Here is a 27,635-nt window from a genome sequence, read left to right on the forward strand (position 1 = left end):
AGAGACACGGTACAAAGAGGCACGAAACATCCGTACAGTAATCCCCGGTGGTTACGAATACCAGCGACGGGGGAAACGTGAAATTATTTTCAGAAACAATAGCCGAGCGAATTCGATCGGTACGGAGGACCTGGTTCGAACCCAAACACTTCCGGCAGCATGATTAATTCGCGAATACGATTCGCAATGTAAACTCGGAAAGCTCTGTAATACGCGAGACACGTCGTGATTATCCGTTGTAAATACGTTTCTTCCACCATTTCCACCGGTGTGAAAACCTCTCTTTTCTCCACCCAATGCACCGTCGAAGCCCCGACGCGCGTCGACGGGGTTGAAAGGGCATTCTGCCGGGCCGTCCGACGTTCCTTCCCCCACTTTTTCAACAACCACCCCTCAAATCATCGTACTGTCGTCAGGAGATCGCACCTCCGCCTGTATCCTCCGGGAAACCATCGTTTCGGTGCCACCGTTTGCGTTCGCGTCTCCTCTATGCCTCTTTCTCTGTTCAGCTTCCTGCTTCAAGCCTCCCCCGTTCATCCCTCTGCATCTCCGCGACATCACCGCCGTGTAGGGGATGTCGAGAGGCGGAAGGGTGGTGGAAAAGTGGATGGAGCCTAGGGTGAGCCACGCCCCTGTTCCAGTGTCGGCAAAACTTCGCCTGGGTATATTCGAGGGTGTCGCTCTGTCCCTATGTCACTCACACGGGGGTGGCCACCCGTACCCATAGATGCCGACGAATCTAAGCGCACCCTCAGAGGTCAACGCGTACACGAAGCTAGACCAGTCGTTGGCATATCCCTTATCATCGGTGTCAGTCGCTGCACATCTGGGCTTCTCCACGCGCGTCGGATTGATTTCGTCCTCGTGGCCTCCCCGATCCGCCGGCAGGGCCTCGTTTTCGCGTACATATTCGCTCGACTTGGACCTTATTATTTTAACGTCGATTTGAATTCTTTTATCCCTTCGTGAACAAACGATGAAGTGACCGACTCGATTTTAGTACAATAAGCAAAGAATTCGCTCGAGATTGTGATAGATTTTTGGAAATCTAAGTGGACGGAATAGAAGACAGTGAGTTTGGTGATTCTTCTGTGATGAGACAAAAGCGGATCTCGAAGGATCTTGTAATATCAAAGACTTGAATGTTTCGTACCGTACAGGCGATTTTTCACCGGTGTTCTTGATATGTGATCCTCCGTACGTATCCTAAATAACGAACGCTTAATCGTGAAAAGGCGCTACGTCACATCAATTTAAAAGAAATTTTTCTACCGTTTGCAAACGTACTAAATTAAAGCTCAGTGTATATAAAATACGTATATCCGCGAATAAGGAATGTCTTTGTTCCCGTTCTAACGATACTAATCCTCGTGATCGACAATTTTAAATCGACAACCAGTAAACGTGGTCGAATTTTAAAATCAATAGTCATCGAAATAATCTTCGAATAATTGTCAAGAATAAAGTAACAGTGAAAGAATTTCAATTCACAACGATAAGACTCCTGTAACATGGTAGAAAGTACCTATGCGAGTGATTCGCCCAGATCGCGTTCTCCGATGACGGAGCCGTCGAGTCCTCTTCAAGATGGTCCCGGAATATCCGGCTACGGTCATCGATATCTCTACAATTATTCGCCAGAGAGCTTGCAACTTAAGCTGAAGAACAACGACGAGCAGAACAATGTGACTGTAAGGCGACACGACATCGATGGACGAGACAGAACGTTTTCCAGGAGTCCATTGAGCTCCGACGAGGCGCGATTCAGACCACGCGAGGTTTCCAGACCGAGTTCCTCGGCAACTATGTCCTCTCCCACGTCCGCCTTCACCATCGAGAATATCTTAGCACCTAGACCTATCGGAAACATAACTCCCACCAGCACCAGCGGCCTCGGATCCATTATTCAAAACCCGGAGGTCGTGGGATCGCCATCGAGGGCCATGCATCCTCTTCAACAACAGATCCATCATCTCGCGTTTACGTCTGCCGACTTGTTTGGTATGTTCCTTTATTAAATTAACTATTTTCGCTATGAAATATTCTCAATGAAATTATCGATTGAACTAAGCGTGGAATAGTTTCGATGAAATGATTTATTTCACAAAAATTGGGGAATTAGATAATAATAATATAAAGGAATATCTTTGATATTAGATTGTTATATGTAGTTTATTGTTATATATAGGCGAAGATAAAACTTATGGTTCTTCTATGAACGCCGGTGGGTAATGACGAATGTTACGATTAGTGTACAGAAATTCTATGTTAAAGGAATGAAGAAATAAAAGAATTTAAGGTTTTTAAACTTTAAGATTTTCCAACTAGGAAATCAGGGAATTACACGTTCTTCCAATATGAAAAGCAATTATGGAATCCATTAATACGTATTATAGGATTTTACTTACGGAGGAATCTAAGAATATACAAGCATGAATATTATAGTATTATCCATTTGTAAGACTAGAATTGAATTCTATTCTAGAAAGAGGTGTTTATATGTTTAAGATATAACGGATGTTAACAATACCCAAGCTTCAGGATTACAATTAATCATTGCAGAAAGCGATTTTTACGTTTGTTTACGATTAGAGTGAATTATCGGAAAAAACAATTCTTAGTTACTGAATGATTCATCCGCCTGTTATTTTTAAAGAAACCAGCTTTGCTGTTGAAATTCGAATATATCGCAATGAAACACCTACATGGAAGAGCGTGGCGTTAATTTGCAAATAGCTTGCCCCGCGGTTTCGCATATATTACGTCGAGGAAAGCGTCTCGTAGCGGAAAAATGAAAGAAGGCGTAAATCCTCGGGTGGGCCGACGCTTCTTGCAACGAAAATTTCCTTTATGCCCCCCAGGGCTTTAAGTATTTCACCCGCAAGAACCTCGCCGCAGATTGGGGATGCGCGAGCTGAAATCCGCAATCCGTTTCGATCACGCACGAACGATTTAGCTGCTTGCAATCCCGGTGCCGGAAGATTGAAAAACGAGAAGGAAAAAGTATGCAACCAGGCTCGTTGAATGGAAGAAGAAGGAAGAAACAGAGAACGCGAGTAACGTCGGTTGAAAGCATAAATTCGCCCTTCGCACATTTTTATGCGGAGACGTCGCCTCTAAGCAGCTTTCTTCCAGATTTTAAACCAAAACATCCCTTGGGGCTGGGGTCTACGAGTATTTTTTGTTCCTTCATCGTGTAGTATAGGGCTGGAAATTCTTCAGAGGCATTAGTACAATTTTATAATCGTCGATTATGAACGTGTACTTTTCGCTTTCCGATTAATCTTCTTCTCTTAATTCTTAATTTAACCTTTTCTTTCCCTTTTATGTTTTTCACAAGCAGTATTTCGAGGAATTATTTTATAGAATATGGATAGCGAAATTAATTTAGTATCTGAAGATTGTTTTCTTTCGTTTCAGCCGCAGCATATCCTACTTTATACTCCGGCGGCTACGTGGCAGCAATGGCAGCTGCCGGCGTTTCGCTTCACGGTCAACCGGCCTTCTATCACGCAGCTCATCCCTATCAAATAAATCCAAACGCCGCGGCGGTAGGACCCATGGCGAAGAGGAAGCGTCGCCATAGGACGATATTCACGGAGGAACAGCTAGAACAATTGGAAGCCACCTTCGACAAGACACATTACCCTGACGTGATCTTGAGAGAACAGCTAGCGCTTCAGGTCGATCTCAAGGAAGAGAGAATCGAGGTGAGTTTTGAGAAAAGAAATCAAAAATCCTTCGTGAATTTAGAAATTAAGAGATATCGTTACGCTGAAGATATCGGCAACCCGAAGTATTGAATATTGGCGAATTGGGTGGTCTTTTCCTATTTAATAGATTACAGATTAACCCTTTTAGTGACGAACAACGATACATCGTTATTAGCAACACCTGAAAAAAGTGCCAACGACGATATATCGTTGCGTATGCGATGGCGCTTTATTATTCGCAACACGAAAGAACTTTATCTCAAAATAAATTTATAAAACGTTATAAATGGTTGAATATTTCTGCAGAAGTCCTATGTGAGATGTTCCACAAATTGAAACAATTATTTACGGCTTTAAACTCTTTGTTATATTCTGCGATGGTTGATACCGAAACTGTGTATACGCTAGTGCCATAAAATAAAATTCGGCACGGGAAATTTGCTTGAGACTGTAATCACGGATTTTAGATAACACTGCTTATAACAGAATATCTCATCTTAGAGTAGAATAATCTTGCATCGACAGGGCGAAAATAAAACGTTTGTACGAAGATCACGCACAGTTTGTACAATAATCTATGTAATAAAGCATGATGTATATGTCAGTAACCATCAATGCTAAGTAAATTATTTGTGCAAATAATAATAATAAATAAATATTACACGTTTCCAATAGCCGGATATATGAACTATAAATGTTTATAATAATATTAGAATGTCATTTTAGTAATGTTATACTAGCTCACTTGTTTTGGAGCAATTTTGTGTTTTGATATAAGAAATTTTATTACAAATAATTGAGAATGCAATATTTATGCTTTATACTACGTGTTCTACATCGAACTATAGCCAAACGATGATTCTTCTTATTTGTAAATATTGTTTATAAAAGAGAACTGATTTTTCCATATTTCCTAATGATTTTGAATAAGTATTATTAGTATGATTTTGAACAAATATTGAAATATAATTGGCATTAACTTATTCTCCCTTTGTTTCGTAATATGTACCGTTTTTAATTTTTAAAAATCATTCTTTCTTCTTTTTATGATTTTTTTTCTCAAACCGTACCAAATTACATCAAATTGGTTCGGTATTCTTCGTTTAGGTACAATTCTTTCGGTCGGCACTAAAAAGGTTAAATAAGACGTTGTACTCGAAATTAAATGATTTTTTAAAGATCTGAAATAATAGTAATAATAATTAATAATCTAGTAATCAGTGAATCGAAATATAACTGACACGTGGTAAAATTAAACTCTGCTAACTACTTTCGCTACAAATAATAAAACCACGTCCTCAATAACACAGTTATCTTTCGCTTTTTCAATTTTCCTTACTATTTTTTTTTTTTTTTTTTTTGTTTTATATTTAAAGGGGGAAGTCGATAGCATCATGAGGATTTTGCAACGGATGATAATTGGTAGCAGCCTAAACCGACAAATTACTATCTTAAACCTGAGTGAATATTTTCGCCTGACAAATATTGACCATTCGGATTGTCGGCAAACTTTCCCTTGTACGCATAATTTGTACCGATGACAAAATGCCTCCACTTTCCGGTCTGGAAGTTCTCGATGGGCCCTGTTGTTTGTCGCCTTAATGCACCGACAACCATAACTCCATAATTCTTTAATGCGATCATTAAAATTATTTGCGACCGGTATTTATCGGTCGTCGTTTGACTCGGGCCAACAAGTTGCATGGTAGATTAAAAGCTTTGCCGATAATGTGTTTACTTCAATTATATATATGCCCTGCTATGCATGTGTCACACATACACGCATGCACAAGCATACAAAACGCGGAGAAGGGGCGTAGAATTTATAACACGTTATATTTAACGTCGTAAAGATTTACAACGCGTGTAATCGTTAATTCGTCACGAGGTAACTTTATAATTAATCGAACGGATTTATTGTCCGCCGGCATTTCATCGGACGAATGTTTTTTCCTTATTAATTAAACATCGCACATAGTGGTTCTCCAGCCATATTGTCATTTTTCGAAATTAAAATCGGTTTTGTTCGGTCAATGGATGGATCGTGTATCGTCGACGAGGATGTTTCGAAGGATTTAGGACCGTGTCATTGAGACTGGATTGCCGAAGGAACCCTTTTCTGCCGTGTTATTGTTGCTCTATTTAAGAGGAGGATCGTTGCTCACTTGCAGTTTGCTCCTTTTCGAGGATCGGACACCTTGAGAAGAAGAAATTGATACAAAAATCTAATAATATATAGAAATTAAATATAAGAATTTGTATTAAATTTTTGTATTAAATAATAAAAAAAGTTTCTATAATTCTTAAATTATTACATGAACTACGAAAATACGATATATATATGTCGGAGGTGAAAGAACACCGGAGCCTTTCGAATTTTGGATAATCCCGCAACATTGTAACCTAGAGTCTACTATAGCTGTAATTGAACAATTGTAGTTATTCAATCCGATTGTAATTGTTCGAGAGTTGTGATAGTGAGCTTGGGCTCGAGGCGACAGTCAGTCGCCGAACGTAGCCGCGGTCACGGGATGAACGCTTTGTCTAACAAAGGCATGGAATAATTCTATAGCTCTCCTTAAAAAGGAAATAGTTGTAACACTCCACAGTAAACATTCCAACGGTCTCTGTCCCGTAGCTCGCCACACGCAGACCCCATTCTTCGAGTAAGATGATTGCCAGATGTCATGCGTCTCCGCAGTACATGTTCAGTTAGCTCGAGGACCCGTTATAAATCTTAAGATTTAGTCAACTAAAGTCTTTCAAACAGACAAACAGTCTTTGTCCCAACTACGGGAAAATAGGGAGACCTATTTTTCAACGAGCGGCGTCTTCCACTAGCAACTTTCCCTCGAGGGCGGCTAGCATCTTTTTCTAACCACCGGTATGGAGATTGACCAATTAGCAGCAACGCCAATTTCCCTTACTTTCTGAACGAAGGCTTTTCTCGACGAATCCGATGATCTCGTGTCCTTAGACACACCCCAATATAGTTTTCCTCTGTGGCATCATCGGCACGGGAAAGTCATTCCCGCTCGCGATCTCATCGATGAAAAAGAGTAACCCCTTACGATCAGTGAATATTACGCGTCCGACTTAGATTTTGTGAGTACGTTCATCTATCATCCCGTCGACCGCGGATTCGTTATTGAACCTAGGATCATTGTCATTAGTTCCTCGAGTACCTAACTACCACGGTTACTTGTCCGGTTCTATAATAATCGTATTTGCACTAGTCAATGTCTTCTCTATTGCATAACGACAACGTGTAACGCAAACGAAGATTCGTTTCACGCCCCTAACCCTAATTCTAATGTAAATCCGACATATATATATATGTATGAATAATCAAAGAAAATCTTTTTTCTCGAAGAATATTAATGGACATTGAAAATAAAGATAAAAATCTTAATTGTTAAAAATAATAATTTTGTTTAAAACACCACTATGCTCTTTCTTTAATTATTGCCTTTCGTCTCAGCTGTCTAATTATTGTCTAATAATGGTTTTCAAGAAGTGAATTTCGATTGAATAATTTCCTATCTAAATCTGTAAACACGAAAGTTTGCCTAACAATGCTAAAGATAAATTCGGCACACAAGAGTTATCGCGATCACACGATAATGGAATACGAGAAGAATCAAGGAATGTCTTTTACTCGTGGCGGTGCAATTTGTTCGAACAGTCGTACAATCCCAAAGTCATTCACACTTATCGTAGACCAACAGAGACCACCCGCGTCGTCGGCTTTGCCAAAGGAAACCTCTTGTCTCGAGAGTCTTCGAAGACTTTGAAACAAGATATACCTGCAGCGCACCTGCCGCATCGAGGCAAGAGTTTTGGTGTTTGTACAGAATTAGTAGAAAGACGACTTTCAAAATGAGAGAGAAAAAACGAAGGTGAGGGAAACGAAGGAGAACGGGGAAATAAAGGAATGACTTGAAACAGCTCGAGAGAACGAAGGCCCTAAAGCACTACGCTGTGTCCTCTCTCTGTTTGGAAAGAAGCACGATTGTTTACCCGTGCGACGGTCTTTTCCTATCTTCGTGATTGCATCAACAGAATGCAGAAACACGAACGACGGACATGTTATAAAAGCAGAGACGTAAAAGCGCCGATACCTAAGTATTCGTGTAAAGTTGAGTGAAATTTGAAATTCGATGGATAATCTCAGATTGAAATTTTATCGATGCGTCGACTGATAAAAACTACCGTGTATTTAGATCGAGGTATTGAGGAAAATTTAACAAGTTGATACACGCAATACGGAGAAAGAATGTTTTGCATAAATAAATATCACGAAATATCGGAGGGAAATACGTTTGAAACGGATAGAATACTGAGGTGTGTGATTATTGTATAATTCAACGGCTAAGAGCCAGGATCAGTGCGATATTGGAAACGATGAAGCATCCTATCGGTAACAAACGAGAGAGAAAGATAGAAAGAACGAAAGAGAGAGAGAGAGAGAGAGAGGTCGATTGTTGGGCGTTTCGTTTAAATCGAGTCGGACAAGCGTGATGAACAAATGCTGATTTCGAATGTGGGATGAAGCCTTTTGATCTTCGATGGCTCCCTTGCCTCGTTAACAGTCTTCTCGATGAGATACACTGACTCGCAGGTGAACGAGGTTATCAATTAAACGTTCTACCTGCCATGGGTTGAAATTGAGGTCTGTTTAGTAATTTTACGATACAGTGGTAGCGAATATACCGGGGAATGAACGAAACGCTTCGACTGGAATGTAATTATAGTAATCAATCGACGAATGTTAATATATCGTACAAAATAATTAGAGGATTTAAACTATTTAAACAAGGCGATTATATAACACCCTCTCTTTCAAAAATCTATAGGTATACATATTATCTCAACAGGAACTTTATAATAAATGTATTGTTAAAAGAAAAACTATTTCGTTACGTTAAATTATTTAATACATTTTTTTCCCGGAGAATCCACCGTCATTTTGCGTATAGTATTGATATATCGTTAACCAAACATCAATTGAGCAATCAACCAATTTCTTGTGTTAGATATTTATTAGATTTTTCCTTGCGGTTTCATAACAGTAAGTCATTGTCAGATTATTATATATTTTCAAATATAAATATTTTACTAACATTTGTTATTACATAGCTGTAGCTTTCGAATATTAAAAGTCATAATTATTTAACATCGTCATTAATACTTGCAATACTGCTTCTTTACAATCCACGTTTAAACAATTCAGAAAATTAATTTATGTAATAATCGCCACAAAACATCCACCTATCATATTGCAATTTACCAGTGAATATCGTAATTGATCTTAATACACAGAAAATGCGCTATATTTCAAGAATGGTCTCTATCGATGAAATACGAAATATCGAATATTTTCAGCTATTATAAAACAATCATTAACAATAAAAAAAGACGTAACCTCGTCCCCTAAAAAAGAAATTGAAAAGGAAGGAAGTATTTAAACCTTACACGCCTCGATTCCATTTCAAGCGTTTTCATAACGCAAGGAAACATCGTTTTCCCTGTCTGAGAACTCGTAGAAAATAAACGCGGCCGCCTAGGGCACGATGAGCCACCCTCATCAAACATTTCCTATTCCAGGTGTGGTTCAAGAACCGACGTGCCAAGTGGCGTAAACAGAAACGGGAAGAACAGGAACGTATGCGGAAACTTCAACTGGAGCAACGCCAGCGTGCCGATGACAACGTTTCAACGCCTGCGGTCAAAGTAGCCGAACATTTGACGTTGACCAGACAGCAACAGCAACAGCAACAACACGAACAGGACACCGACAGCTCGGATCTCGAAGTGGCGTAGTCAAAATATCGATTGTAAAACTTTTTTCCTATTTCTTTTCGTTTCCCTTTCTCTTTTTATTTCGCCGACGGTCGAAAAGATTCGAAACATACAGGTTCTTCCTGCAAACCCCTATACAAGGGACACGTGTAAATACCGAATTAGGATGTAAATATGTTTGTACATATAGCCTATCGATGTGTATAATAGGTAGTGAAATAAATTATTGATTCAAGAAAGTCACGAAAGTCAGATGGCATTTTATTTTCACTTGAGTGGTTGTTCTTGCTTTGGAAAGTAAAATTTTTAGAGAGCTCGTAAAGAGAATAACACGATACGAAAAGGTATCGATGATCGAAGAATGAAAGAAGAATATGATTTAAGAGAATGCTATCTCGTAATGGAACCAATTTCCATGAGAATTGAAACATTAGAATTGATTCAGGATATGAACAAAATTTTAAAGTAAGATCAAGAAAATCATTAAGATACAAAAGTCTTTGGAGAATCAAAAAGAATATCGGTGTCTGAAAAAATTCAATACCAAAGAAATTCTTCCAGCAAAGTCTATTGTAAAAAGAATATTCTAGAAACAAAGTAGATTGTCAGTGGATATAGAAACTTCTAATATCTGGAAAAATCATGAAGAATCTTAATTAATAATCAGAAAATTATATTATAAAAATAATATCTTATAATCGAGATAGATTATCAAAAACCTTTGACGACTAATGTCCATTTTACACACGATGACTTAATGTCCGTCTTAAAATTACCAATTTACTTTATTTTCTTTTTTTTGTGTGTGTGTGCATAAGTTTTACAAATAACACTACTTTCGAAACCGATTAAACGACGGTGGAAAATTAGATTCTTTAAAGAAGTATTCCCTGCTTCTTCATTCCGTGATCAATTACGCAGGAATGTGTCTAGCATGATTTCCACGTTACACTATGGATCAGTGATTAGAATCGCTGAGTAGTTTCTCTGGCGTTGTAGTTGGAATTTAGTTCTACGTGCCTTGACGATTATATTATTAGTATTGTGCGATAGAAGTGAAACAGCAGTTAGCCCTGTGCGGTGGTAGCGCCGTTTCCTGGACACAGTAAGTTTCGCCGCTAGAGGAAAGTTCCAGCCAAGTTCGGGGTAAGTACATAAATCCCGAGGGCGACCAAGAACTAAGACGTTCTCTTGCGGTACAACTTTAATAGGTTCCGCGCCGTTGCTACACTGAGACGTAAAGACGATCGACTTAAGCACGGGTTTCTTTTATTTTCACTCTTCTGTTCGAAAGATTCTCACCCTTTCTTTCTTCCTTTTATTCGAAACCGACGAATCTTTTCCTTTTCTCTCTTGGTAATTTCCTTCGAATTCGATAAAGATATTGTTGATCGAGTGCTTAGCTAATCCTCCCATCACTATTGCAGATTTTTTATATCTTTTAATTTAGAGTATAGATAAAATGATTTGGTTAGAAAGTTTCGATACTTAACAAATATTCGATGGACTAGAGTAGATTTATTTTGATATAAATAAAGATACTAAGCTATAATGAGATACTTAAATACAAGCTGAATGAAGCTTGGGAATATCTTTTGAAGTACATCTTTTTGTTACAGTCCACTATGATAACAAAACGATTGAAGATTTGATTTACCATGATTTATCATTCAATTAGTAAATACATAAAATTACTAATTTATAAAAATTTCATTTAACATATTCACAACATACGATAATCCCTTTATTAATCTTCTCAAATGAAGATTACATAAATACAATAATTTCAATAAAACTAAAAACCTTTATCGAAATAAGTCACATTCTAAAGACTAAAACGAGACTAAAAAATACTAAAGTAGAGTTCGAACTAGACTGCATGTAGGTATTACATATGAACAATTTAAATTTTACAAAAGGAATTAAACAAGAATCTAACGATCATCCTCCACCTTTACAGCACAATTTATCGATAGTTCGTGCGGTTTCCGCTCTCTTATGCTTCCACTTTTTCATCTGTTTTTTCTTCTCCTCGTCGTACGGGCACTCGACTTTGGTACCTCTCTTAGCTCTATCCTTCTTCTCAGCTCTTCCAACAGGAAACACAGAAGGACCTACATCGACGACCTTCAATATTTCGATAGGGTTCAGAGCAAACTGACTGCATTCCGGTGAACCGATCGTCAACACTAGAACCGTGATGAATTTCAAAAAATACGTGGCTCTTAACAGATAAACTGCTCCCTCTCCGTACGAAAACAACGGCGGGCCCAAGGAGTTAACGTCACACATATAATAAGCGCCACAAAATTTAAACACGCCTAAACAGGAGCTTTCGCACGTTAAAATACCAAATTTATACTTGAGGAACATCTGTTCTAAAGATTGCCATAAATACTTGCCAGATTTCGCGTACAATCTACCACAAATCGCTGGCAGAACCTTTGCTTCGAACATCGTCTCGCCGATCTTAAAATGACTCATCAAATATCTGTTCCAACAATTCACGTGACTATACTCATTTTTTGTGGATTTAAATTCTGCTTCTAATTTACTATGCGTGTAATATCTGTCTCCGCACATAACAATCACGTCCAGTGTCTTCGAACTCCAATACTCAGGCGCCATAATTCTTGTCATACCAGCGCAAACCACGTAACAAGCGTACGTTTGCATCCCGCGGTTTTCTCTCTCGAACATACCATCCGTGATATGAATCTCACCCCATAAAGAAAATAATTTGTTTGATTCTTCTACGACGTATTGATGCCAGCGCATCTTCCCTAGGCCGAGTTCCTTGCTGCCCTTTTTCTTCTGAGGAACAGCTAGTGATTTTGTCCAAGTGATCTTGTACAGTTTCAGCCATGTTGGTTTTTCGATCGATTCCTTGAGGTCACCTTCCTCTTGCTCGATCGTGCACGGGTCTCTCATGTCTAGAGGATCGAAAGGACAATCGTCGATGGTCTTCTTCTTCACGTAGCGTTTAGGTGGCTTTGGTGCACCTCGTTGAAGCAATTTAAGATTGTGAATTTGGCAGCAGAGATGGGACACGTGGAAAATTTGGATCGTGAAGAATTTTTCTTCTGCCTCTTCTTCGGCTGTTTCTGGTTGCTGTGCAGCGCCCGCTTCCTTCCAATAGCTTATTCCTGATGGCTGTGTACGAACCGATTCGTTCGGACCACTTGCTTGCCGTTCAACGTTGGGTTCTTCCGAAACGCCCGATTCTGTTGCAGTTTCTGCCTGTTCCATGGTTAGTGATGGTTCCGTAGCTTCAAGATCTTCTGCAGTTACTGGTTGCTCAGTTTCTGCTACTGGTGTATCAGTTTCTGGTTTCTTTTCTAGTTCCTCTTTGCTCGGTTTTGGAGTAGTATAAATGTAAGCTCTTAATAGAAGAATCATCAGATGCCTTTTAAGAGATTCTTTGGAGCAAAACTTCAAGATGCAAGCATATCCGTTATCGTCCCAATAGCCGAATTCGTCGCATCGATATGGATTGTATAAGTACCAGAATAGATTGTCTTTCCAAAATGCTACGGAGAATCGGGTGGTGCGGAATATACAATTACGATAACGTACTTTAAGTTTGTCGAACCACTCCTGCACTCTCTTGATGCCTCTGTGAACTGGCGCTATTTGTTCATCGGTTATTTTCTCGGAACCGATTTCCAGTTTAACGTTCATCAGCTCCTTTCGTTCCAGGATCATTTTTCGTCGCATGTTCCTTTCCTCGTAATCCCATGGAATATCAGTGACGATTGGAACGTCGTTTAATTCTTGAATCAATCTTACTTCGATGCTGTATTTGTAGTTGTACACGACGATATCGTCTAGCCTTTGCTTGTCCTTGATATTGATCATACCCATGTGGGTGTACAGCAACCACGCGTGATCGTACACGTAATCGATGTTCGCGCTCCAGGCATACTTGTATCTTATAGAAATACATCTATTCGTTACATGTTATAGAGGGACAATTTATAATTTACGTGATTTAATGCGTGAAAGATTAAAGGTACAATACTCTATACGAAACAGTTCTACTGTATAATATTTCTCTTGTCGTAGAAATACCTCTGATTATTCTATGTAAACTTCATATTACGAATCTTTTATCGATTGATAAAATATTCGCACAGAACCTTCCAATTTCATCCAACGAAAATAAAAAGAAAAAAAAAATCTCTAAACCTCTAATTATTCCAAATACAATTTACGTTATTAATCTTCTATCAAAAAATTAATCAGACATTCACACAAATCTTTTCAATCTTTTTATAATACAATTCTACGATTCATCTAATAGGAAAGAAAATAAAAGATCCTAAATCTCAAAAGTGCAAATTCTCCAAAAACTTTAAGCTTTATGAGATGTGTTCAACAGATACCTCAGTTGTGTCTTAGCTAGAAGAGCAACGATCGCCTGATAAAAGCAGAACTTCCACGTCCTTTTGCGCGCTCGTAGAACTCCCATTTCTGGCAAATGCATACCCTTCAACCCCCGAAGACATACATCTGCGTAGATCCTGGTTCCCCGAGCTTTCGAGGGTAACTCGAAAATGATGTAATCACCGTCTACTAAACCGTGCTGTTCACCAGCAGCACGATCGACTAGCATCTCCTTGGTTGGTAGGGGACAAGATTGTGGGATTCGAGCATGACCTAATTCCTTACGATCGGAATAATCGTTGTTCGAATCTTGAAAACCATCGCGTACATAGTCCGGATCGCAGGGAAACAGATCTTTTCGTTTCATTCGCTTCTGCCTTCGTCTCTCCAGCAATTCTTTTGCCATGTCTCTCGTCGTGCACGGCCACATTCCTGGCCATCTATCGTCATCGGTCTTTGATATCTGTGGCTCTACCGCTGTGTCGGATTTGGAGAAGTGTACCTGATGAAGTACTCGTAATTGAGGATCTTTTTATATTGGAATATTTCTGTATAATTTATTTTTAGTTATTCGTTATTTTGGCAATGTTCTACATATGCAAACGAAGTGTAATTTTAAATAAAAATTCAAGATACAATACCTAATTTGAACATTAAGATTTTAATAAAAAATATATGAAAATAGTCTTGCATGAGTGATATAATTGCCTGGAGCAAGACCACTGTAATTGATTTTCATCCCATAAGATTATTACTAATTATCGTTGACAAAATATGCCCAATTTGTCTCAAATATCTCTATGTAATTCATGTTATAAATTACACTTCGATTATTTACTAACAGGTATGTTTGTACGCATGTTCTTCCAGATTCGTATCATCTTCGATCGATCTAATTTGTCAGGCAATTTCGATTGATCCTTCAGCTGGAAAACGTTAAGTGGTAAACACTTGTAATGGGTAGGCAGATCTTCCGACGATTGAACACGAGGAAATTTTCGAAGATCAGCAGGTTTTCTATGTTTAAAAATATCATCCTTCTCTCGTTGCTTGTAGTCTTCTACGAATCTGAGAAAATTGTGAAACTGGTCACACGAAACATTAAGCATATAAGAAATACGTGGCTGCTTCAGCATTTCTTACGTTTTCATGTAAAGTTGCCAAAGCGGCACGTCGCATTTCCATTTCTCTCTCATACATCGTTCCATCCAACTTTTCAGTTTCTTCTTCCCGTGTTTCTTTCTAACTTTTGTGGATGCATCTTCATATTCTACGACATCTTCGTCCTCTTCTTCCTTTATTGTTTCTTCCTCGGTTACGGTTTCTTCGTCTTTTCCTTCCCGCTCTGTATCTTCTGTACCCTCTGTATCCTCCGTAACCTCCATGTCTGTAGTGTCATCGAGATATTCGGTCGTAGTATCTTCATCGGTTGGTTCAATCTCGGCCATTTTCCCTCGATTTCTTCTTATTTACTTCTCTATCGATGAATTATTAACTCTTGCACTTTAACTTTCCAACTTTTGCGCCTTTTAATTTTTCACTTGACAATTTAACACGATTTTACCGAATTTGTAGATATTGTATCTCAAGCAAATTAAGTCAACTCATTTTTAACTAGCATTAATATCAGGATAATATTTCACGATAATTTAGTTTATAAGATTAAAGGATCATTCTGAAGCTCTTTTTATGTCATTTTTTTACATCTTTGTAAATGATTTAACCATGATTCGATAGAAAATTTTGATATAACCTGACAAGTGATAAGCGGAATCGACTACACACGTGACATACGTTTTTCTCGTGGAATTTGAATTTGTCATCGAAAAGTATTTTCGATGCGAAAAATTGAAAAATAATTTTGTTCTATATGTCAATCGATTCGACACGGATGGACATGCAAGCGGAGATGAAAATAGGAAGAGGAAAAAACACTGTAATAAAAATGCTTTATTGTCTCTCTTGCATTCTGCGAGTCTATTTAATAACGAAGGAATTGCGTCGCGCTTAAACATTTTTTCCCGCTTAAATATACTTCCCGAAATATGAATAGCTATTTGGGAACGTCGGAGCCAACCGGGGAAGCTGAATAAATGCAGCTTCTCAAAAGGGCTGACGAAAGATTTAAAGTGTTCCGTTCTGTGATTTTGTAATTATTTTCCTCCGTAGTAGACGAAACCTTAAAATGGCAAGCAATCTCAGCGCGCGAAGCCAGACCGTGACACAAAATTTTCAAAGTGTTTATAAAATTACGCCGGCACACGATAGAAATAACGTGAAACCTTACTTTTCGGGTAATATTCTGATCATTATTTAAGAGCTCTGCTCATGCATTGACCACAAATAATTCTTGTTGCAAATGTTTCGAAACATATTTCCGTCATTTAAATAAAAACATTTGCACTTCAAAATATATGTGAATAGATATACACTTCCGCTTACAAGTAACAATTAATAATTAGAAGCAAAAGTTACTACCGTTTCGTGATATCAACGAGCTATAAATTTACATTGCCCGTTAAAAAACGTAACAGTAAGATATTTTATTATTTACCAAATACGCTGCTGCATAAACATATTTACAAAGAAGTTTGAACTAATTAATCTTGGCAAATATTACGATATAATATAATATATTTTTAATATGAATATAATTGACTATATTAACAAAGCAGGAAATTTCTATCTAAACAAATTATTGATGAATGATGAAATTAACTCGCCTTTTTCTACTGAAAAAGCGAAAATAATATAAAATATCGAAAAAGATTATTTACAATATAACAAAATCTAATAAGTCGCAATCGAATCAATCGAATCAATTTACGGAATTTGATAGAAGATTCGAGACAAAATCAAAATATTTTATTTCTAAGCAAAAAGTAAAATAATCATAACTACATAAGAATTATCAATAGAATTACTAAAAATATATCTCTGGCTAAATGACACGTATACACAGAGCGTCGAAATGGAGTGGTCTTCTCGAACTTTAAGTGCAGCTAGATATATTCTTTAACGGCTATCTATCTATCGAGATAACGAAAATGGAGCAGAGTGTCGTTTGCTCGATTTTTCTAGTAAAACGAGAAGAAGAGGTTCGAACGGGTCCACCGATGTATCCCGTGGGAATGCGAGCAGCAGTCGAAGTCAAAGTGAATTTGAAGCTGAAATCGGCCTGATCCCCGCAAGGTTCCACAGTGGAGCGAAGTTTCGCCGAGCAAATCAAAGATCAAGATAACTCGGTCGTTGAAATTTTAATGAACCAAGCTCGCTCACAGTTCCATCGAGAAAAGGTGGATCGATCGGTTGAATACGGCTAAATCTCGAAAGCTGGTTGAAATGAATTATTATCCCACGAGAAGACGTGGCCACGTAGTAGGTATGAATTACCTGCGAATCAAGATAACACGAGGGAAAAAGAAACTTGGATCGAATGTTCCCGATGTCGACGCAGATTTCAATAACATCGGTATTTAAATTACTTTCGAAACACGATATTAACGTGTACTTATTCTACAGGTTTCCCCTACATTTGCATATTAATATTATTTGTTCCCCAATTAATAATTGCTTTGCAGAAGCACCAACTTTACTGTTCCATATACAGGGTGTGACAGAACTGTAGAAGCAAACTTAATTAAATAGTAAGATTGCCGGAGTAAAGGGTAAATAAAAGAGAGAGAGAGAGAGAGAGAGAGAGAGAGAGTTAATTATTCCATACATACAAACATCTTGTTATAAGCAGTCGTAATAAAGAATTTCGTGATATCATTACTTCGAGGTAGAATTTAAGTAAAAGGTTGGATATATCTTATTCGTGTGTCCCTTCCACCATTTTGTTGTGACGCTGAAGCTGTATATGTTCAAATTAATTAGTGAAATTTGCTTTTCAATATCCTGTTGTCAAATGTCGCTGTTTATCATAAATCAAATCAAGAATCTTTTAACTGAATTTCAACAAAATTACCTAATTTCTACTTTGCACAATCTTCCATTACAAATTGCTCATTTAAAATTTCCGTTCCATTAATAAAATCTGATACATGAACTCACATATACTAATAAATTTTAGATATTTATGCAATTTCATATTTTCAAGATTTGTTCTACTCGTTGAACACTATACCGAGCGTTTTATTTTGGATTTATATATTTTTTGAATATTACGTATACCTCGTAGCAATCACATTCTGTGCATCTCTGCGTCCATAAAATGCATAAAAATTCGCAGTCTATTAATAAACCATATATACATATGGCAAATATATATCGCCATATATATATCGCAAAATACATAAATAGCAAAAGTAAGAAGGAATTGAAGATCACAATGGCAGAACCGAAGGCGTATCCATCAAATTCAACGATTGGACCGTACATATCCGGTCCGGAAAGATTCATGAAGAGCAAAGAGGAGAGAAGAAGCGGATTGCCGCGTATATATGTACGTGCATGTATACGAAAGAGGGGCGTGGAGGGAGAATGCAGAATAAACAGTGCATTATATGCAATAACGCACAAAACGCCCCTACGGCTGTACAGCCATCTCCTTCGAAAGTTCCCGTACGGGAACGCGCACACGACCAATCCAATTAATTTTATTTTAATTACTGCATCGTCGAGCACACGCCGATTGTTATTGTTTCGGCGGCGACGAATCGACTGACGGTTCGTTATTTTCCCGCTGACAATTTCTGTCTGTTCTCACCGCGACGAGAGAAACGGTCACTCAAATGGGAACCAAATTTTTTTAAAGTATCCATAGACACTTCATTCATGAACAACAGATATACTCTCTGTTTCGTTTCTTTTCTTTTTTCTTCTTTTTTCGTTTCGTTGAATAATTTTGATAATTCTATGAAAGATGAACGTCAATATCAATTATAAAGATATAAGCATTAGAATATTCGAAAATACTCTTGCACAATAATTTATTAACTGATATTGATGAATCGATGCAAGATTAATACAACAAGTAGATACCTTAATATCTGTGTCTAACGACAGTTTATGTAAATTCGGAAGTTCGTGTCAAACCTGATGGTAACACTTTTCGCGTAATTCGAGTTATTTATACATGCGCTACTAAAACAAATATTTACAAGCAATCGTTAGCGTGTAATCACGTACGATTCGAGCGGGTTGTAGCTATCGAAGTGCTGTAATTACGTTAGCCATATAAAAGTAGCGAACAATATTACCATACGGTGCGACACGCTTAATGATCAAACAATGTTTATGTTAGTTATGCGACATTATTATGCTATTACCATTGTATCAAGTGGATGTAGAAGTGACGCGTTTGATTTTCGAGTAATACGTTAGTTAACACTATATTCAATATAGAAGCTAGAATTAAATTTATGTTTTATATATGAATTTTGGGTAAAACGTTAGTTGCGCTATATTTAATATAGAAGGTAGTATTAAATTTATGTTTTATACGTGACTTCTCTTTCTTTCGTTAGATGCAATTTAAAGATAAAAATATAGATAATTTAAAAATAATAGATTTTAAATGTTTTAGGCTCGTTATAACGAAGAATTACATGTGATTTATACGTGAGAAAATTTTTATTACAGTGCATCATCCCTACATACGAAACTACCTACTACACGTGTATTCCAACGAATCCCACGATCCACATTTGCATGTATTACACATACGCGGAAAAACGTAGCATCAGAATTCACACGAGTGTTTGCAAACATTTACAAAATTTCAACCCTCAATAATTAAATTGAGCAGAACGATTACATTGATACGATCCTCTCCAAATGTAATTCGAACAGGCGAAATCAATATACTTTTAATTATAGTCCTGCACTTCCTATCGACGTTAACAGGTATCATCTGTACTCTGCTAAACGTCTTCGATCTCTGTTTTTGATATAAACAATACATGGTATCATCAGTAATTACAAGGGAAATATTTGCAAAATTTCAAATAAAATACGTCTTAACCTTGGACTGATACAGTGTTTTTCCGGATTATCGAACGTCGCAATGAGGTCTTCTAGATTTTTCTACACTTGAACGTATAAAAAATTTGACAAAATTTCATTAAGATACTTTCAAATACGTAGTTTAATGTAATAAAATTCAAACGTTTAAAGAAGATTAAAGAACTCTTTTATATTTCGAAAGTTTTCTATTTCAAGAAGTTCGATTATTCCTTTTATCTTCAAAAAGGGAATTTCAAATTTTACCTTACACTCTAGCATAAACATAAAACAGCAAGATCGTGTCTAAAATTCGACGTTACTTTTCGCAGTGTTCACTTCCACCGATACTTCATCATATGCTGTCAATCTCGGTATCAATCTTGCATGCACGTGGCAACGATAAATTACCACGGTGGAATCGCGTCGGCGAACAGTCGTGAAACTAAACGGAGGCTTAAAATGTCCCCAGGAGAGATTTACGGGCGCGAGAACGCCGTCGGAGACGATGGAACGTACATTCGAGGTAAGAGAACTGTCCTGGTGGCCCCTCGACGGATCTGTCCCCGAGGCCAGTCCTTTTAATTACCCGACGTTAAATTCTTTATCTGGCTGAAACAATGTGGCGGGCTCGTGTTTTCAGACTAAACAAACCCCATGTTGATACGCGGTAATAGAATAATCTGGCAGCTGATTCCGGGGATATAGCCCGCGGGGATAGAAACCCACACGATTTCTGCACCCGGTCTCTGCGCCTACATCCCGCAACGAAAATCAACCCCCTACCCCTCGGCTCGGTTTTGCCTCACCATATCCGTGGTGCACCCTCGTAACCTCGTACGAGAGAGGCCAAACCCCCTTCTCCACGTGTTTACACACTCTGTGGCTATGCCTGGACAAATGGTTTCCGGTGGGGGAAGAACGAGCGGGGAGTGAGTCTATGGGGTACGTTACCATGCAACGTGTCGTGACAATAAACCGCGTTTGAATTACAGCCACGAGGCTTCCGTGATCTTTCCTTTAATCGTTCGTGAAACACCGTTAAACCCTCGAACAGATCCAATACCTACGGAACCGATGGGTGTAGAGAGAGTTTCATCTTCGATTATTCAATGTTGCAATTGAAATGATAATTTCGAAATGATAGGGATATACGGTGATGGGGAGAAGTTGACTGGCAATGTGAATCGTAGATTTAAGGGAAGTTTTATTTGTGATATAGATATAAATGGTTAGAAATAGCAGCGAAAAATTCGAGATCGAAATTCTCGGATTGATGTAAATATAGTTTTGAAATGGCATCTACGTTTCTATATATTGTACGAGATATTTTGGAAATCTTTTGGATACAGAAAAAAGGGAGAAATAGTTGATGTTTTATTGACATGGAAATCTAGAAGCGTGTTTTTCATTTCATTGCAAAATTAAAAAAAAGATAGCGTGTATCTCAGAGTGCAAAATATTTTCATATTATAAATTTGAAAAATATCTCTAAATTCTAAAAAAAAAAAATTCGACCTGTATGTTGTACTACTAGACATAGATTTTAGATAGCAGTATCATTTTTTCTCTTTCTTTTTTTCTCTGATCTCAACAACAGGCTGCTTTATTAGCTTCTGTTATTTATCATTGTATAACCTATCAATTTCCGTCGCAACCATATAAATGAGAAAAACCTCCCTCAGCACCCGTTCTTCAGGATAATATGTACATGGGTATACTTACAGGAAAATACATGCACCGGTTGTTACGTGATCAATGTGCCTCGCAAAACATATAACTACAGGCGTATAAAATTTGAACATAGTGCCATATCTCTCTCAAGTCCCACAATAGCGGAACGATTGAAACACGACATTCCAGCCAACGACTGTTTTATTGCCCCCGACAGATTCAATATAAGCAATGTGACCGTCGAACTACTCCAAGATACTACGCGGCAAGTTCTCCACCGTTTTTCGCTGCCGATAGCTCCGCTTCTATCGTCTTCTTACCCGAATAGAAACGAAGAAAAAATTAATTCGCGACACAGAATATGAAATCGGAGACCAAAATAAGTGGACAGACAATGGAGATAGATAATGAAATTTCGTCAAATACAGATTGTCTACGAAAAGAAGAGTAAATATTAATTTCAATCATTTACTGAATAATCTAAACTTAAGTAACTGAATAAACTTAAGTATATAACAGTACCGCTACCTCCATTGGGTTTCATTGATACTTACTTCCACTACCTGTCCATTTATTTTTGTATCCTATCGTGCAGTGAATAAACGTAAAAATTCGATATTTCAAATATTCTTGAGATTGTTTCATTTTTCGACATTTTTGATACTAACGAGACTTCGAAATATCAAAAGTTCTTTTGTCTTTTGTCCTTTTTCCTTTCATATTTTCTTCTTTTTTTTTTTTTAGTTGCGCCTTCTCTCCGTTTCCTTTGTCTGACCCCGTCGACGAATCAGATAGAAAAGAAAAGACAACGGGGCTGTGTAAAAGGACAGCGCACGATCCGTATTTGCAAAAAGGGAGTCTTTTCCTCGACGTTCACTTTGCGGAACGTTACCTGCTCTTCCTCGTACGTAACGAGATGACGTAGGAGGAAGTCGCGCGTGAAGAAGAGCGATGAACGCTGTTTCCTCGCTGCTGGTACCGGTCCACGTTGTTTTATTTGCTCGTTTCGCTCTCGCCATCCTAACGAGCAGTCTTCCTTTCTTCTTTGTCGGGATCTTTTTTCCAAGCCCCCGTTGAGACACCGGGGCGGAAAGAAGAACACGGAAACGGGCAAACAACCGCCTTCGTATTGAGAGTCATAAACTCTCGTCGCGCAGCTTTATGTAAACCATCGTTATCCTGATCCTCGGCCTTCTAGCATTTTCTTCTCCGCTCTTTAAATTATCTCGGATGCGATGCTCGTTTCGTTTAACGAGCGAGCATGCGCGTTACAAAAAGAATGTTTTGAACACACCGACTTTTCAACAATACAAACGTCTAATATGTAATTGTTTTCTGTTTACTTCTCTCGTAACTGTAGCAGAAAATTTTGCGAAACGCGATACTTAATCCGTCACATTATCACTTTTCTTATTCGGCTAGGTAAATCAATTTCACTAAACACTTATTACTTCATGGTTGATAAACAGAATTCAATTTCAAGATATAACTATAGAAGAGAATCATCATGTACCAATGATTAAGATCTCCAATGTTTCAATCTGGATTATAGTTCTTAATGTAAAATTAGAATTTACAATAGGTAAAATATGCTGAATTCCTCTCGCAAGATAATTTTACCATTTACCATCGATTAATAAGTCCTGTAGTAAGTACTCATAACCGCATTGATCTTTAAAGAAAATCTGACTTTTCACCAAAAAGGATCTAATCCAATTTAAAAGAACGAGGAGGTAGTCTAATTACTAATTAAACTCTTTTCCTCGAACTTCCTCTCACCGAGGGAAGGTGGACTTCAACTTTTTATCGGTTTCGATCACCCTTCGAAAGGGTAGCCGGTTTTATTCGACGTTGATCTTCCCCTATTAAGGAAGACAGGCCGGATAATATTAATTTATAGGTTGATTAACTCGCTGTAACTAGGGACTAGCGTGGTCGGGCATTTTCAATGTTTTCTTGTAATCAAATGAAACGATGAACAAGAGCGTGAGCAGGTAACGCCGGGGGTGAGATTGAGTTTTAGGGTCGACTGAACTCACCTTTGTCGGAGCTGCTGTCGGAGCCTTTATCCTAAGGGATTTCATTTCCATTAGTGCACCGAAGAAGCTCAAACGGAGGAAACCTGCAAGAGAAATCCGTTCTACGTTAAAACCATGAGATCAATCGATTTGAGACAGAAGATTTCATTTGCTTTTATATTTAACGAGTCAAATTTTCGACTTTTCATTCGTTCAAGTATGTTAATCAAATACTTTATAAAGACGTTGATGTTTTGTTATTGACGATAATATCACCTTAGATATTTGCAAGTTAAATAGGTAACTATGTCAAAAATTGTTCGTTCAAATTTATGCCAAAACAGAACAAGGAGTGTCTACTAATGGCCACATTACCGGTTTCAAAGAAAGACTATCGTCCAAGATATTGACTTCCGGTACCCTTAATTGTCCACTGTTTGCACCCTAATCTCAAGTGAAGAAATCAAACACGAGTTATATACGCACGTTAGGCTGTTATATTTTTAAATAGGATCCGTCTAGAACACAATATTTTTAGCATCAGCATTTTTTAATTCTGAATAAAATCAAACGCGAATTTATACTACAAGAAGTGTTCTGTAATTCCATTTCTAGCTCGAGAAAGTACATTCTAATAAGACTAACAAAATGATACAACTGAATTAAATTTTTTAATTCAATATAATGGTTACAATTCATATGATTGAAATAATTCTCTCTTAAATCATATCGTTCAATCTTTTATCTTATGATTTTCCTCTTGAATAGCTACTTTAAAATAATAAATATAAATAATAAAATTATATCTGAAGATAATAAGAAGAATATCCAATTTGTATTTTGTAATCTACGATCTTGCAATTTGGAAGTAGAGTTCAAGTTAAAATTTCTCCAATCTTCCTCCAATCTGATTCATAAAACACACCGTGACTAAATTACTCATACATTGCAAAACAAATTTAAATATTGGATTAAATCAAAAGATTAAAGAACAGCTATAAAAAAGAAGCAGCAAATATATAATTAATTTCAATTCGGACTATGCATTATTTAATCACGCGTGGCTCGTCCGTCAGCCGGGTGAATCCTCGAAAAGGATTAGCTCGCCAATGAGAGAACGCGTTATCGGAGCAGTCAATGGCACCCGATTGCGTGACAGGAGTCAAAGCATTCGAAAGCAACGAGTCCTTCATTCGGGACGAGAAGAGGCAGTTAATAGCTGGAGGACAATGGAGTTGGGGTTGGCTGTTTCAAGGATGCTGAGAGTAAGTACCGGGGGGTAGGTTTGGTCGCAGGCGTGACTGTGTGAGACCCTCGCTGAGATAATTGAGCCGTCAGCTGCATGAGCCCCGAGCGCCATGATAGCGCCAGCACCACCACCCTCGCCGATATATTTTCTGCTCGAAGCGCCAGAGGAACACTTAGTGCACGCGACGAGAGTCCCGGTTCGAATTACCCCAAAACCATCCCTTCGCTCTTTGCTCGAATCGTTATGATAATGTCATCGTCCGATCTCTCCATCGGTGTAAAAACTCGTCGAAATTTTATTCGATTTATGGATGAACGATATTTGAAAAATTACGTCATATTTGAAAAATGATGTCAATTATATTTGCGAGAAGAATTTATCAATAATGCTTAAACAGAAGATGATTTAACCCTTTCGAAATGGGCTTCTTTTTTACATAATGAATGCAATAACATGTTTGGTAATATAATACTCTCATAATAATGGCCTGCATACGTTGTTATAAAAATTCATTATATCTTTTCAAATCATAAAGTACCGTGGTAGGGAATAAAGTTATAACTTAATTAATTATGAAAGTAAAAGGATGATACTTTTAGATAGATAGGTATAATAAAATCTTCAAAATTTTGACTTAAATCCTTACGATTTTCTGTCCGCCACATAATAGCACAGACTGTAAACTTTAAACAAATTTAAATGATACAAATTGAACATAATTTTTAAAATTTAATATACAATTTCATTTTTGATAAGATCCGTTTCACTGACGTCAGAAAAATAACAACAATTCGATTGTTTACCTAAGAGTTGGAGAATTGTACCATTAGCTTATTGAATGTTATTGTAATGTTTTATGATTTGTATAAAAAGATTAATTGTTAATTATGCATGAAATCGAGAAAATGAATAAACGAATGATTTTGCGCGCTTAAAAATTTTAAATAATATAAAATTGTACAGTATGCAAGATATATAACCTAAGATATGTATAATACAACGATATAATCGCGTACGAAAGATGCAACGCGCATGTTATATTAATATAATTAGCAATAAAGTTAGCGTTCATTTAACACAACTTGTGACTAGCCGTGTAGAACTAACGCTGATATTCTCTTCCAGGAATTATTTAAATCGGTCTCATCGTTGAAATAGCAAATCGGTGTAACTAATGTTATTGTTATTTCGAAAAAAGGAAAAGCGAATTTCCATGCTTTAGCAGTGTTAGAAAAATAGGAAGATTGCTGTGTTATAACGTGTACCATGAAAAAAAGAAGATAAAATGTAAACAGAGTTATGAGGACCGTATGAAGCTTTATTGTGAAAAGAATTTGGAACCTAAGTACTCGGCTGACGATTCGTTATAATCCCTGTAACTCGATGTAGGATTCAGTAATGCGAGCCGACGCGTGAAATCCCGACGGGTTTTCTCGTGATGAGAATTCAGCCTGGGAACCCTCGTAGGTATGCAACGATAGTCTGAATACGGTCAAAATGCTGTGAAGGTCGGGCAATCTGCATAGTTCCATTCGTCCTTTGGAAACACATAAATATCTTTGTGAATTTAACTCAACTATCATTCTTCGACCTATTCCACAGTCAATGTTAATTTAACATTCTGTTCATGCGAATCCGAGTGATATTTCTTGGACCTCTAACTAGGTTACCAATTAATAATATTAGTTATACTCGTACACTTCTCTATATATGTTCAATTTTATAATTTAATTTCAAATTCTTTGTATCTGCATTGGTACAACATAAAAATAGTTATCTCTCTCTATCAAATACCGTATAATCTATGAATTTCAAACTAATAAAAGTCATTTAACAACTCAATCGCTTAAAACGTACACATCGACAATTAAGTCCATTGTAAAACCTTGTGAAGAGAGCAAACCAAGGACCATTCTTATCGAAAACAAGCCGACACCTTGCGAACGAGCCTTTGCCTTAAAAAGGAAAGGTTCCGACGAGGGAACAAAATAATTTAACAATCTTTCCATATAATCTGCCGCCCCTTATCACAGTCCTATAAAACGCGTACGTGTACGTACATGGTACGTGTGTCGTTCGAGATAACGAGGAAAAAATATCATTGACCTTAAACGGAGGAGAGATCCGTACGAAGACTTGAATAAGAACAGAAAGGAATTATCGTTCGAACGCCACGCGAATTTCCATCATATTTTTCCCCTCTACCAAAAGAGGCGGACATCATTCAAAGCGTTATTGCAGACTTTTACAATGCGTTCGAGGGAGACAGAAAAGAAGAGGGATAGAGAAGAAGTAAAAGAGAGAAAGAGGCAGTAATGCGGACCGATTATCCGTCCCTAGACACAGATACCTCCCTCTTCTTTTGTCACCCCTCTTCCTTCCAGTATTTCCCCTTGAGGAAGTTCCAACGATCCCCTCCAAAACGCCTGGGGAGTCGAGAGGACTCGTTTAGGTAAGCTGCACATTCCAGAGGGATGGAAAAGTAGAGGGGATCCCGTGAAGTCTCGACGTCCGACGGGGATGATGGTTTCCGCGGGGGCCACACCCACCACCCCTAGAGACAGCCAATCACATCCATGGGCCGAAGGGTTACCAGCGATTCGAAAGCTGTCATCGTGCCAGACCTGGCTTTGCCTGGCGTTTCACGATATAAATCTAGAATTTAAGGTCTTAAAACGTCGCTATTCCCTCCAACGCTGCTCCTCCTTTTCGACGCTCAAACGGCCCTCCCGGTTTCGCTGCGAACATTCCGCGAAAAAGATTCAACAAAAAGAATCCGCATCTGGAGGACTTCTTTCTCTCTCTCTCTCTCTTTCTCCCTCTCTCACTCTCTCTCTCCACACATAG

General features: G+C 37.8%; 2 protein-coding genes across 2 annotated transcripts; one reads left to right on the forward strand and one right to left on the reverse strand.

Annotated features, from left to right (window-relative positions):
- Window positions 1–572: 572 nt before the first annotated feature.
- On the forward strand, window positions 573–9,725 carry LOC126878200 (homeobox protein goosecoid). The gene is made up of 3 exons (XM_050640759.1): window positions 573–2,001; window positions 3,421–3,710; window positions 9,321–9,725. Exons 1-3 carry the CDS (start codon window positions 1,512–1,514, stop codon window positions 9,534–9,536), a joined length of 996 nt encoding a protein of 331 aa, XP_050496716.1. The 5' UTR covers window positions 573–1,511; the 3' UTR covers window positions 9,537–9,725.
- Window positions 9,726–11,456: 1,731 nt separating this feature from the next.
- On the reverse strand, window positions 11,457–15,349 carry LOC126878203 (uncharacterized). The gene is made up of 3 exons (XM_050640762.1): window positions 15,100–15,349; window positions 13,901–14,429; window positions 11,457–13,446 (listed from the first exon to the last, which is right to left on the reverse strand). The coding sequence occupies exons 1-3, from the start codon at window positions 15,347–15,349 to the stop codon at window positions 11,457–11,459; spliced, it is 2,769 nt and encodes a 922-aa protein (XP_050496719.1).
- Window positions 15,350–27,635: the final 12,286 nt, after the last annotated feature.

This window comes from Bombus huntii, chromosome 2, assembly GCF_024542735.1.
Source record: "Bombus huntii isolate Logan2020A chromosome 2, iyBomHunt1.1, whole genome shotgun sequence".
Taxonomy (NCBI): domain Eukaryota; kingdom Metazoa; phylum Arthropoda; class Insecta; order Hymenoptera; family Apidae; genus Bombus; species Bombus huntii.